General features: G+C 43.5%; 1 protein-coding gene across 1 annotated transcript; it reads right to left on the bottom strand.

The window, feature by feature from the left end:
* Nucleotides 1-945: 945 nt before the first annotated feature.
* RPTN (repetin) lies at nucleotides 946-4,642 on the bottom strand. Its single transcript, XM_041756968.1, has 5 exons — nucleotides 4,505-4,642; nucleotides 3,302-3,795; nucleotides 3,032-3,166; nucleotides 2,796-2,944; nucleotides 946-2,759 (listed from the first exon to the last, which is right to left on the bottom strand). The coding sequence occupies exons 1-5, from the start codon at nucleotides 4,640-4,642 to the stop codon at nucleotides 946-948; spliced, it is 2,730 nt and encodes a 909-aa protein (XP_041612902.1).
* Nucleotides 4,643-14,477: the final 9,835 nt, after the last annotated feature.

Below are 14,477 nucleotides of genomic sequence, written 5' to 3'. Positions count from 1 at the left end.
CTCTCCCTTCACTTCCTCCCCTTATCCTCCTCCTCCTTCTCCTTTTCCTTCTTCTTCAGTGCTCAGGAACTCAAAGAAAAAGGCATCTTAGAAGTCAAGAAATGAGGTCTTATTCTTGGAAAATGGCACCAAAGTGAAGACAGGGTAGCATGTCCCCATCATGAAGAAGGAAAAGAGTCATTGAGATCATTGCTCACCAATCATTTATTGCGTATATTAATACAATTCCACAGATTTTCTTTGAAGGGTTTTCAAGAGCTATGGATGGACAGTTTTGGCTTGTTGGAATTTGTAAGCAGATGACATATGCTTTCTGTTTTATATGATCAGAAACTGGGTAGGTATGGAGCTGGAACCAGTCCAGTCAGCTGTAGTGATAGCAGCTCAAGGGTCAGCCCCTGTGGCAAAGGATGGGAAACTTGGCATGTTATGGGCTTCAGAGATGACTTTCCTAGAAGCCTCTCACCATGTTTCATTGTAGTGTAGGCTATGAGGTTTGCAATTTCTGGTGTTTTGTCCACAGGAACCCAAGATCATCAAAGCCCAAGTGTCTTGTCTTCAGGCTATAATATGTATCTTCAGAATACTTTTCCTGTTTCTGAACTTTTGGGAGAAGTTTCTGCTATTCAATGATCCAACCATGACCCACCTAAACAGAGGGAAAACCAGGAAATGATTTAAATACCCAAACTAACCAAAATTGGGATCTGATTATGTCTCCCAACTTACCACTCAGATTTAACTTAATAGAATACCCTAGAATTTCTACTCAAAGAATGAAAATGCCCTAAAAGTGAGTACTAGTATTCAAAAGCATCCTTGCAAATAGATATAGGAGGGAAGGAAGACATACATTTTCAATCTCTTAAACAGAAGTAAAGATAAACTTGACATGTAGATTTCTTCTTTGGCTTCAAGTTGCTTTAGCTGTGGTGTGTGCACAGCCTAGTGCTGATTCCTTTTCTGATCTTGTACATAGTCATAGAGAGGATTGCGAGCAGGAGCTGCCTTGGTAGGGTAACTTCCACCCTGTTCTCTCCTTGGGAGCCTCCCACCCCTCTGGGTGGGATGGAGGGTCAGGTTACTGGGTCTTCCCTGGGAGCCTTGCCTCTGGCTATTCTCATTCATTTGGAATTTTTCTCTATTAGCACAGCCTTGCTCAGTCCCATAAGATTGTTGATCCTGGGACCCTTGATACCTTTCTTCTTCCTTAAGGGTTTGCCTATCCCATTGTTGCTGACAGTTTTGATTCTTGTCATCAGTTTCCCTGTCTCCACGCTGATAGGTGTGCTCATCTTCGTGAGTTTGTCTGTCTTGTGGTTGACGAGCCTGTTCATCTTCATGGGATTGCCTATCTTGTCGCTGTTGGGTCTGTTCATCTTCGTGGGTTTGCCTGTCCCTCCTCTGATGGGTCTGCTCATCTTCGTGGGTTTGCCTCTCCTGTCCCTGATGGCTTTGTTCCTTATCATGGGTTTGCCTGGCCTTCGTCTCCTGTGGAGTTTCTTTATTCTCACAACCATGTCTGCCCCAGCTTTGGTAGCCCTGCTCTTCCTTGGCCTGGTGGCTGTGTCCATCTCCATGACTTTGCCTGGCCTTGGCCTGTATGTGGTCCTGCTCGCTACTACATGATTGCCAGTCACCCCTTTTGTAACTACATGGCCTTTCTTGCTGGATTTGTGCTATGAGTTTGTGTTGGTGGTATTGGCTATCCTCAGGCTCCCATGCCTGATGGCTATTCTGTTGCCCTTCCCTAGACTGGAATCTCTGCCCTTGATTTCGGGTTACTTCCTGCCCCAGAGTCTGTTGACTTGGTCTCCCTGACCTTCCTGATTGCTCAAGACATGAGTCTCTGTTTGTTCCCTCACTCCCCTGGTGGTAACTATTTTGTCCTGTTTCCCTAATCTCTGACTGACTATAGTGAGAGCTCAGGCTCTGTCTGTCTGACTGACCATAATGATAACCCTGGCCTTGTCTGTCTGTCTGGCCATAATGAGAGCTTAGGCCTTGTCTTTCTGTTTGGTTATAATGATAACCTTGGCCTTGTATGTCTGTCTGACCATGGCCATGGTGAGAACCCTGGCCTTGTCTGGCTGGCTGACCATAGTGAGAACTCTGGCCATGTCTGTCTGTCTGGCCATAGTGGGAACTCTGGCCTTGTCTGTCTGTCTGGCCACACTGAAAACCTACACCTTGTCGGTCTGTCTGACCATAGTGAGAAATCTGGCCTTGTCTGTCTGTCTGGCCATACTGAGAACCTAGGCCTTGTCTGTCTGTCTGACCATAGTGAGAAATCTGGCCTTGTCTGTCTGTCTGGCCATACTGAGAACCTAGGCCTTGTCTGTCTGTCTGGCCATAGTGGGAACTCTGGCCTTGTCTGTCTGTCTGGCAATACTGACAACCTAGGCCTTGTCTGTCTGTCTGACCATAGTGAGAAATCTGGCCTTGTCTGTCTGTCTGGCCATACTGAGAACCTAAGCCTTGTCTTTCTGTCTGACCATAGTGAGAAATCTGGCCTTGTCTGTCTGTCTGGCCATACTGAGAACCTAGGCCTTGTCTGTCTGTCTGGCCATACTGAGAACCTAAGCCTTGTCTTTCTGTCTGACCGTAGTGAGAAATCTGGCCTTGTCTGTCTGTCTGGCCATACTGAGAACCTAGGCCTTGTCTGTCTGTCTGGCCATACTGAGAACCTAGGCCTTGTCTGTCTGTCTGACCATAGTGAGAAATCTGGCCTTGTCTGTCTGTCTGGCCATACTGAGAACCTAGGCCTTGTCTGTCTGTCTGGCCACACTGAGAACCTAGGCCTTGTCTGTCTGTCTGACCATAGTGAGAAATCTGGCCTTGTCTGTCTATCTGCCCACAGTGAGAAATCTGGTCTTGTCTCTCTGTCTGGCCATACTGAGAACCTAGGCCTTGTCTGTCTGTCTGACCATAGAGAGAACTCTGGCTTTTTCTGTCTGTCTGACCATATTGGGAGTCCAATTTTTGTCTATCTCTCTGACCATATGCTGATTCCTGATCCAAACTCCGAGACTGTCCATAATAAGAGCCTGGTTCCTGTTGGTTTATTTGGCCATAATGAGAACTGTGAACTTGTTTCTCACTCTGATTTAAGGCAAAGATATATCCTTGTCTTTTAGACTGACTACTGCTAGATTTATGACCCCATCTTTGATCATCACAGGAGTCTCTATCCTGTCCTTCAGACTGACCGTAGTGGGAGTTTCTATTCTGTTCCTCAGACTGACCATAGTGGGAGTCTCTATCCTGTCCCTCAGACTGACCATAGTGGGAGTCCCTACACTGTCTCTCAGACTGACCATTGCTAGAGTCCCTATCCTGTCCCTCAGACTGACCATAGCGGGAGTCCCTACACTGTCTCTCAGACTGACCATTGCTAGAGTCCCTATCCTGTCCTTCAGATTGACCATAGTGGGAGTCTCTATCCTGTCTCTCAAGCTGACCATAGTGGGAATCCCGATCCTGTCTATCAGACTGATCCTGGTGGACATCCTGGTTTTGTCTCTCAGACTGAGTACAGTAGGAGTCCTGCCTTTCTCCTTCATGCCTCTGCCTCTGCTGTCTACCTCTATTTCCTGGAAACTTATGGTCTCGTGTTCCCTCCTCCCTTTCTTGCTGAGAGATTCTATCGCCATATGACTTGTTATCCAGTTTATGATAGCAGGCTTGGGCCAATTGGAACACCAACAAGAGATATTCATGAAAATCAACATATCCATTTCTGTCTTTATCCAAGAGGCTCAGGATGGTTTCCACTGTGTCTGGGTCATTTGGTCTCTGTGAAAAGATTAAACAAAGAGCAAAATCAGCTGTTCTCCTGTAGATACTAAGATGTGTGCCAGTGTCTACAACCCAGCCTCTTCACTCCTGTATGAGCCTTCCTTGGTTGGAAATCATTAATCTGAAATGGCTTGGGCTTGGTTCTAGTCTTTGATCAACTGGTCCTCAGAACCTCATCCCTTGTTGGACCAGTTGGGGCATGATTATCCCATCCCATCACATGCTATATTGTAATTATTTTTTACTGTCTTCATTCTAACCACAGTGTGAGATCCTAGAGGGAAGAGAAGCTGGTTTTATTCATGTCTGCATCCCCAGTGCCTAGGAGGGTGCTGGCCTGGAATAGGTGTTCAATAACTTTTTACTGAATGAATGAATGAGAAGACACGTGGACAGAAATCAAGACACGAATCTAGAATTTCTTCTGAGAAATGACTTCTGGTTGGAAGTTGTATTCCCTCCTATTAAGCTCAGCTATAATAAGGTGTGTGTGTGTGTGTGTGTGTGTGTGTGTGTGTGTGTGTGTGTGTAAGTATGCCTGTGAACACGTGTGCCTGCTGGGAGAGAAGTACTGAGGAGCTGCCTGAAAATCATAGCTACAGGGTAGATGGAGCATGACCAGATCAAACAAAAAACATCAAGCCCTCAGATGCAGGTATCAGAATCACTCACACTTGACTTCATGGGGCCAGAGTCTGCATCTTACCCGGAGGATATCTCCAAACTCAGCTAAGAGCAGCTGCTTCAACTCCTTCTTGCACAGCGATGTACATTTCCCATTCTCTTTAGCGTATTTCTGGAAAACCTTGATCACAGTGAGTATGCTGTTCAGAAGTTGAGCCATTTTAGCAAAAATGAGTGAACCTAAGAGAAGAAGCAAGATTCTTTCTGTGTTTAAGATGAAGACCTGAAGACAGCATTCCCAGAGGGAAAGTGGCCCTTTTTGGTCAGGGAAAGAAATTTTAAAAATGACAGAGCCCCTTCTTATCCATATCTCTCACTCCCTTTGACCCACATTTAGGCTCCAAATATCATGCACTGCAGTGGGAGATGGGTGCAAACTATGGGTCCCTGACTAGGAAGTAATAATTTCCTAAAAAGGAAAAACCTATGGTAGGTGGTTTATATATTCCCGCCCCCTCCCTCCGCCCCAGTCCAGGTGGGACTTGATTGATTGAAACTCATTTTAGAACAAAAAGGAATGGGGGTCAGGAGATCCATAGAGGCAGGTCCAGAAGCCAGCATAGTAAGACAATTTTCCACCAACTAAATAGATCTCACTGAACAGTCCTCAGTCTTCAAATGACTCTTGCTCAAGTGGAAAAGAAGGCTAGAGTCTTTTGCCATGGTTCAAGCAAACTCTCTGGGCACCTAAATTCCAGCAAGCACTTCTGGCCTGGATGGTCATTTGGGATATGCTTATAAAATAGAATCAATTAGTATAAAAAGTATTACAGATAAAAATGGCAACCCAAATTAACTGCACAGATGATAGGAAGTGTATATAATCAGCTAGATTCCCATTAGCCATTTTGGAAGACTAAGGTCTTTTAGGATCTGGATCACATGATATTTCTTCCTGTGGCATAAAAATTCTAGTTACTGCATTTATAAGCCCCCAAGAAGCCCTTATCTGCAAAGCACATTGGACTTCCAAAAGCTTGCAGTGATGCCTGTAGGGATGCATGGCAAACAATGAATGGGACATACTGAGTTTCTTATGGCAATTCACCACAATGAAACTTGAATGTTACTGTGGCCCTGTGGTCTAGAGCCTTAGACCCAAAGAGCCCTAAACTTCTAGGTCTTGCCTTACTTGCACGAAAGGTCAATGCTCCACTATGGGAGACTAAGCTATCCACTGATAGTTCTAGCCTTCAGTTTTGGGATGCCCAGGACACGCTGAAACAAAGGCATGTATATTTTACAGGCTCAGAAGTGGGCCACCTCAGCTATCATCATAGTCTCAGATAGAGCCAAGAAAAGGAAGCAGGGTTCTACTCAGGCCTTTCATGCACAGACCTCCCCAGCCCAGCGCATTTAGTTGCCATCAAAAGCCTTGTGGATACTGCCATAACATATCCTCTCTCACACCCCCTCCATGAATGCTTTCCTTACCTGCTTAAGAAGGAATGAGCAGAAGATTGAGAAGCCAGAGAGGATACTGGAGACTTGAAAACCCATCCTATTTATAGGGGTTTTAATTGTCCTGCTAGACCATCCCAGGAGACACCCATTCTGTGGTAGAACCTGAATCACTCTGGGCCTGGCCCCAGCTCAGCCCAGCTTGACCTCTCCCTCTGTGGACTGTTTGGTTTATTTACTTCCCCTACTTACTCATGAACCTGTTTGTCATTTGATAGGTGATACTGTTCAGGTCTCAGCCCCATTTAATTAGGGGAGTGTGTGTGCGAGTGCATGCTGCGGGGGTCCCAAAAGATAGGTGTAGATTGCCTCTCTTTGTTAAGATTCATCCTTAAGATCCTTGGTGTCACTTACCAAGACTAGTGGAGGTAAAGCATACTGGAGAAGGATATTGATATGGGTCACTTTATAACCTGTCAGGGTAGGGTCTAGTGATTCTAGGCAAATAGCTAGAATATAGTTCCAGGAAGAGATTTGTTTTAGGCTATCTTGCTTGTGTAGGCAGATATGTATATATTAATCTGTTGACCTATTTTAATTAAGGCATTTTTAAAAAAAATTTAACAGCTTTACTGGCTAAAGGGAGGATTGGATTCATGACCAATTTGGGGAAGGAAGGGTCTGATGATGATGGAGCTGCCACCTTTTAAGATCTTCCTAAAAAGTTACACGTGAATGCTATGGACTATGTGAATGCTATGATATCTGTGAGGAAGGATGCTACCGGGGACCTGGGTCACTGCTTATTCTCCACCTCTGTCCCTGTGATATGTCAGCAGTGTCTTACATATAGGAAATTCTCAGTAATTTTTTGTGGAGTAAATCAATTACTGATTTATGGAAGCATTGGAGAATCTTGTGTAAAGCGCAAAAAATCCTAGGTTTATCTCTACTTTCTACTTTTGCCTCACATCTAGATTCCTCTTGGATTTTTTCCTATGTGTCCATACATTAGTCAGTTATTAGTGATGACATTTGTTGTTATTGTCTACATGTTCAGAATTCTGCAAGGCAGTCACAAAAGTGCAGAGATTTTAGTTCAGTCGGAAAAGAAGCTTCATATAGGAAGCGATTTTGAACAGCAGGAGCAGAACATGAGAAGTGTTGAGTGTCAGAACCTTGGTGTTTGTGTGGAGTCTTCATGGAGTAGGCCCAGGCTCCCTTTAGCAGGTGGGATTTTTGTTGTTGCTATCAGAGTTCAGGTAGGCAGAAAAGAAAGCAGAGAAATCCTTGTGGAGAGAAGGGAAAAACCAAAGGTACAAGGCAAAAATTTATAGGGTGTGTTTGGATTGCAGTGAGCTGGTGAGTCTGGCTGGAGTGGAGGGTATACAAAAGAATAGAATTAGAGAATTTTAAAGCTGCAAAGGAAATCTAGTTACAGCCTCTTAATTTTACAGATGAGGAAACAGATTTAGGGAGATGGAGTGACTTGCCAAGGATCCCACAGAGCAATGACGAAATCTAGGCTCAGAATCCTTATTTTCCAACCTCCGCCCAATACGCGTTCTTATATATTCTCTGAGACAGATTTGGGGTCCGCTTTAGGGTTACTTTATTTATTTATTTATTTATTTATTTATTTATTTATTAGAGAGAGAGAGAGAGAGAGAGAGAACAAGCAGAGGGAGAGGCAGACTTCTGCTGAGCAGGGAGTCCAATGTGGGACCCGATCCCAGGACCTTGGGATCATGATCTGGGCCGAAGGCAGATGCTTAACCTGAGCCACCCAGGTGCCCCTTTAAGTTTAGTTTTAATGGGAAATGGGAACCAGGGAACATTTTGGTCAGGAAAATGACATGGTCAAGAATTGTCTGAGAGAAGATTTTAATCTGCCTGCAGTAAGATGGCAAGCTGTCTCAGTTCGTCTGGGTCTAAGGGGTTTCCTAGGACAGGAGACTTTCAGCGCTAAAATGGGGAGAGTTCTGGGCAACCTGGGACAGTCAGTCACTAGAGACTGTAGTACACAGAATGAATTGGAAAGAAGAATGTCTGAGCAGGAAGACCAGTTAGGAGTCTATTGTGTGGCCCACGTGAGAAAGGATGAGAACTTTGACTTGGAAATGGCAGTTCCAAACTACACAACAGTCGCTGGATGACAAAGGGAAAGAAAGGGTGCAGTTTGTAGCCAGATTAGATGAGGGGCAGGGAAAGTGGAAAAGTAAGGAGAGACTCAAGGCTTTAGGCCTGGATAGCTTGGAGAAATGTGGTGTGCCGAAGGAATGTGACTTCTGACAGGAGCCCGATGGGGTTTTATATTTGGCACTCCTTCCAGCATTCCACAGACTTTCTGCCTCTGGGAGCTTGCCATCTTCCCTCCTACTTGCACCCTCTGCTCTTTGGGATCTTTTGGCACTGGTTAAGACTTGCTTCAGTCTGTTTATATATCCCAAGAGTGGGGTTCTAAGATTCTCTTTCTGCTTCTGAACCTCGACTTGTGAGTGCTATTCAGGTATGTCTCTTCTTACCTATTAGGAGAAAAAACCAAGATAAGATTTGGTGACCACAGAGGCAAATAAGGGAAATGGTAGTGGGATGGGTAGGGGGTAAAAGACAACAGCTATTACAGTATAATGGCAAAGTCGAGGCCCCCAAGATGTTGGCATCTCCTAGGACTCCCTAGAAATTATTTGTTTTGGTTGGATGGGCAGTTCTCTGTCTGAATCTGCAGTGGAGAGAAAGATGATGTTCTTAGTAGTAGGGTCTGCTATGTATGCATTCATTCAATGCTTAGTAAGTTCCTACAGGATGAGAGGAGAGCTGTGTGTCGCTAAGTCAGTCAGTCAGTGGGGATGTGTGAGCACGTGGAAGGAGGGCTCTTTTGTAGGCACTGAGACACAGGCACAGCCTTGGTTTTCTTTTTTTTTTTTCTTTTTGTGTATTTTTTTTTTTATTGGAGTTCGATTTGCCAACATAGAGTGTAACATACAGTGCTCATCCCATCAAGGGCCCCCCATCAGTGTCCGTCACCCAGTCACCCCGTACCCCTGCTCACCTCCCCTTCCACTACCCCTTGTTCATTTCCCAGAGTTAGGAGTCTCTCATGTTCTGTCACCCTCTCCGATATTTCCTACTCATTTTCTCTCTTTTCCCCTTTAATCCCTTTCACTATTTTTTATATTCCCCGTATGAGTGAAACCCTATGATGATTGTCCTTCTCCGATTGACTTACTTCACTCAGCATAATACCCTCCAGTTCCATCCACGTTGAAGCAAATGGTGGGTATTTGTTGTTTCTAATGGCTGAGTAATATTCCATCGTATACATAAACCACATCTCCTTTATTCATTCATCTTTTGATGGACACCGAGGCTCCTTCCACAGTTTGGCTATTGTGGACGTTGCTGCTATAAACATTGGGGTGCAGGTGTCCCGGCGTTTCACTGCATCTGTATCATTGGGGTAAATCCCCAGCAGTGCTATTGCTGGGTCATAGGGTAGACCTATTTTTAACTCTTTGAGGAAGCTCCACACAGTTTTCCAGAGTGGCTGCACCAGTTCACATTCCCACCAACAGTGCAAGAGGGTTCCCCTTTTCTCCGCATCCTCTCCAACATTTGTGGTTTCCTGTCTTGTTAATTTTCCCCATTCTCACTGGTGTGAGGTGGTATCTCATTGTGGTTTGATTTGTATTTTCCAGATGGCAAGTGATGTGGAGCATTTTCTCATGTGCTTGTTGGCCATGTCTATGTCTTCTTTGGTGAAATTTCTGTTCATGTCTTTTGCCCATTTCATGATTTGATTGTTTGTTTCTTTGCCATAGAGTTTAATAAGAAATTTTCAATCTCACTGGGGTATATCATATGTAGGCTCCTTCTCTGGTGTTGAAATTGCTGCTGTTTGATAGGGCATTGGGAAGGTTTGGTTAGAGGGAAGAAGGGCAGGATGCAGAGACTAGAAATAAAACCCATTTGAAGAAATCATGGAATGTACTGGGCAATTTTAGGCAAATTGCTTAACCTTGTTGTCTTGTGTTTCTTTTTTTTTTTTTTTAATGATTTTTCAGGCAATGTCCTTTATTTTTATTTATTTATTTTTTAATAAATTTATTTTTATTGGTGTTCAATTTATCAACATACAGAATAACACCCAGTGCTCATCCTGTCAAGTGCCCACCTCAGTGCCCGTCACCCAGTGACCCCCACCCCCCGCCCACCTCTTGTGTTTCTTTATCTGTAAAAGGAGAGGGCTGGATTGATCTCCAAGCATTTTCTTTGGCATTAACATTTTTAAGATTCTGTGACTCTAATCTTAGAGTTAGCAGGGGCTTTAGAGGTTTTATTTTAACTTTTCTATATTCATGAATATATTAAAGGCCTTAGAACTTTGTGTTTCTCAGTCTGCCTTTGTGGAAAAGGTAGGGGGATTGTGAGTGCTCTGTCGCTTACTTAGCATGTGTAATTTGCATGAGGATTTCCACTGTTTTTGTTTATTGTGTTTTGCTGCTTTTGTGTTTGTGTTGGAATGTGGCCTGGTGGTCTTAAAGGCAAGATGTTTTTCAGCTACAGTTTATTGAGGTCTTATTGTGTGCTAGGCTCTATGTGAAGCATTTTGTATATATTATCTTGCTTAATTTCCACAACTCCATGAGGCAGAGAATATTATCATCAATTTTCAAACAGAGAAACTGAGCATCAGAGAAAGATAAATAACTTGTCCAGGGTCATGCAGTCTGCAACAGTTGAGCTGGGGATTGAACCCACACCTTCCTGGCTACAAAGCTCTTGTCCACAACCTTTATGTTTATACCATCTTTTGGAACAGGACTGGTGATTGCCCACTCTGAGAAAAATAGTTTTTCACAAAAGCTGAAGTAAGAATAAACTAACTTCCTAATGACATGCTCTGAAGGAATCCAGCTTTGAAATGAGACCCTTCTGATGCTTAGCCAGTCAAATACTTATTATTTTCTCATGTTTCTTGCCTACCTAAATGGTTCCAACATGGAAGGAGCTCATAATCTATTTGGAGAGACAAGACAAATACTTATAGTTAATTCTTTATAAAACCTACATATAAAAAGTACCCTTCTGTCTTTATAGTTGACAGGATAAGATGGAAGAAATTCCATGTGTTACCCATTCCTTTCAGGTCCTGACCCTGTTAAAGCCTTTGCTGTTCATTTCTCATGGGATGTGGATGTGCCTAATGGGTGTGACAGCTACTATTTTGAACTAATGGAGTTTTCAGGGAGTCTCCTTGCATATTTTGACCAAATCATTAAGGATAATTATCATGGAACTCTTAGACTTCCTTTATCCTTCTGTTGAGAAGTTGGGTGCCTATTTAATGAAACTAAATCCTCAGGACCCAGGGAATGGCTGTTTATGTGACAAAGAAAGGCCCTGTGTAACCTTGGGGCAGGCTCTCCATTCTTGCTTAGCTTTTGGAATGAAACAGGTAGATAAACTGCAGATGGGGAAAATGATCACCTTACCTGGAGAGGAGTGGGACTAATTAATAGGCATAAAAGTCTTTGAGATTTCTTGATATTAAAGGTCATTTCTTATCATATGCATAAAGAAGTTCTCATTTTAAAATCTTTCCTTGCAGGTGAATTACCCTCCTGTTAATTATAGGCCATCTCTTTATTAATGACATCTGTGAGAGTCAGTGGTTTTTGAAGGTAACACTAGTCTTAGTGATGTTTTAATGCTGTTGGAAAATATGTTGTGAGCCAAAGGAATGAGATGTTGGGTTCTTGGGGGTCTAGTGCACAGGTTTGCTTCTGGAGCTGGGCTTCCTACAGCCAGCCTGTAGCCCAGCTTTTTCTTCTACTGTAGCTTTTGTTTTTAGATACAAGATCACATCATCCCCCACCTCCCCAGTGTTTCAGGCCATGTTCTCCCCATGAAATGAACAAGAAAGTGTCATAAGTTATTGCTGAGCACAGCCTGTGAAGTTTTAGACAATTCCCTAGATTATAGTTAATCATGCTACAGACCAAAACAGATGTCCTCAAAGTCTGCCACCTGTGACCAAGATTGGATCATTCTGGTTAGGTTTCCAAGTTGTTTTTTCTTTTTGTTAAAGAGCTTTATTGAGTTGTAATTCATATGCCATACAACACACCCATTTAAAGTGTACCATTCAGTATTTTTTAGTATTGTGTAATCATTATTAAAATCTCATTTTTAGAATATTTTCTTCCATTGCCCCCTTCCCTCCAAGAAACCCTGTGCCCATTAGCAGTCATTCCCTATTCTGCCCTCTTCTATTCCATGGCAATTGCTGATCTACTTTCTGTGTCTTTAGATTTGTTTATTCTGGAAATTTCTTGTAAATGGAATCATAGAATACATGGCCTTTTTGGATTGGTTTGGTGCACCTGGTGTAATATTTTCAAGGTAGCACTGTGGCCATGTGCCTCCCTGGCGGGCTTGCACAACACTTGCAACCCAGTAGCCACCAAAGAACCCACAATAGTAGGCACATAATAAAGGTTTGTTGACCAAAAGAATGAATGTGTCCTGAAGTAAAGTGGGAGTAGAGGAAATGGGGTAAGGGAGACACATAAGCTTTGTAGTCTGTGAAGTTTCAATGGTATTTTAGGTATGATTAGCAAGTCAGTTGGGGTTCTATCAGGGTTTTCCATTCCCTGACCTCCACCCTCCTACCCCTATGTCAGCTCCTTCAGGATGGGAGGAGGTGAATTTGGGAGTCTGGGTATGTAGAAGTCAGTGCTCAGGCTTCCGCCTGTTCCCTTGTAAGAATGGTCAGATCTCCTTCTACTTTTCCCTACAGCTTCTCCTGGCCCCACACCTTGGTGCCCTAGAGAGTGCTCGGACTGAGAGTTGGAGACCCAGCTTTCACTGTGAACTTGGAAACAATATTTCTATTTTGTGACTATCTTTAAATGAGAGGGGTTTGAAGCCATGACTGGTTGAGCCAGATGCCTTCCCACCTCTACCTGTCTGTGCTCCCTGAGGTCTCCTGGTACTGAGATTCTGTCCTAACTTACTTTCTCTCTCTCTCTCTCTCTCTCTCTCTCTCTCCCTCTCTCTCTCTCTTTCTCTCTTTCTCTCTCCCTCTCTCTCTCTCTCTCTCTTTCTTTCTCAATTTTATTTACTTATTTGAGAGAAAGAGCATGACAGGAGGGAGGAATAGAGAGAGAAGCAGACTCCCCATCGAGAAGGGAGCCCGATGTGGGACTCCATCCCAGGACCCTGGGATCATGACCTGAGCTGAAGGAAGACAGTTCACCGACTGGGCCACCAGGTGCCCTATCCTATCTCATTTCTATTTATTTATTTATTTATTTATTTATTTATTTATTTATTTATTTATTTATTTATTTATTTTTTGCCTCTCCTGGACTCACCTCTGCTCTGGCAAAGTCTCTGCTCAAGAGAGGGACTTGCTTCTGTTTCCCAGGGCTGCTGTGCAGCTAGCAACACACCACCCTACCTCTAGTCTTCCTTTCTAATTTATTCTTCACACTATTCCCAGAGGAGTTGTATCTTCTCAAGGAAGGGTACAGTTTCCTATAAGAAGAAAGGGTTTTCAGTTTTCCATAAGAATCAAGTTCAAAATTCTTAACATGCTCTTTGAGGCCCTCCACAGCAAGCAGATCTGTAGTTTCCTAACCACTGTGGACTTCTTGGGTTTCTCTTACTAAACCTTATAGTGTCCTTTCTATTTTTATTCACACTGCTTCTCCCCCTGAACCCACTCCCCCCTATTTCTATTAGAATTCTACCCATTTTATTAGTTTTTATTAAAAAAATAAAGTAAATTCTATGCTCCACATGGGACTTGAACTCATGAGGTGCATATTCTACTGACTGAACCAGCCAGACATACCAAAATTCTGCCCATTTTAAACACATTTAAATAGTTACCTTTTCTATGAAAGCATCTCTAACTCTTCCTCACCATAATTGTCTCCTCTTTGCTCCCTGCCCCCCGCTGCCTGCCTACTCTGTACCCCTTGCTCTCCGTGTTTGCAATGTTCTTTGGTATTCTGCAAATGGCTGTGTCTGTGTTTGCCTAGCTCACTTGACTTTGAGCTCTATGAGGGAAAAGATGGTATCTTAATTCCTCTGCTTGTCTCCTACAAGCTCTGCTTTGCCATTCAATTTTTAAAATGGACTTTTGGTGACTTCTTTAGCTCCTGTGTCCCCTGTAGAATAGGATTTTGAAACACACAGCTAAGCTCTCATTTTATGTGATCTCTTAGCTCTGTGTGCTGTTTCCTATGTATATGTCTTACTTCTGAATTAGATGATGAGTTCTCTGTGGGCAGGGACCTTGACTTCCCTTCTTTGGCTCCCACAGTGTGCCCTGCCACAGTTGCGAGGCCCCCAGTGGGGCTGAACCAGACGACCACCTACCTCTGCAAGTCTGTGCTCCATGGGGAATTCTGTGTAGGATTTAGACCTCCTTTAGGTTTGGCTCTTGGGAATAAAGAGAATACTCTGAAAATTATAGCTCCTTATAGTGTGGGGCAGGAATATGGGTTTGTAAGCTGGACTGGTGGTGGACTATGATAATTTCAGGAGTCCTGTGGAATGGCTGCTAGTATCTTGAAGGATTT

Source organism: Vulpes lagopus, chromosome 5 (genome assembly GCF_018345385.1).
Source record: "Vulpes lagopus strain Blue_001 chromosome 5, ASM1834538v1, whole genome shotgun sequence".
NCBI classification, from domain to species: domain Eukaryota; kingdom Metazoa; phylum Chordata; class Mammalia; order Carnivora; family Canidae; genus Vulpes; species Vulpes lagopus.
This window is presented reverse-complemented; position numbering and strand designations above follow the sequence as displayed.

Coding starts and splice junctions, on each gene's coding strand:
- RPTN (XM_041756968.1), bottom strand. CDS start 4,642: ATGGCTCAACTTCTGAACAGCATACTCACTGTGATCAAGGTTTTCCAG. Junction 2,945..3,031: donor CCAGGCTCTTATTATGGACA/GTCTCGGAGTTT, acceptor AGACAGAAAAAG/CCAGAGTTCTCTCTATGGTC. Junction 2,760..2,795: donor GACAGACAGACAAGGCCTAG/GTTCTCAGTGTG, acceptor GACAAGGCCTAG/GTTCTCAGTATGGCCAGACA.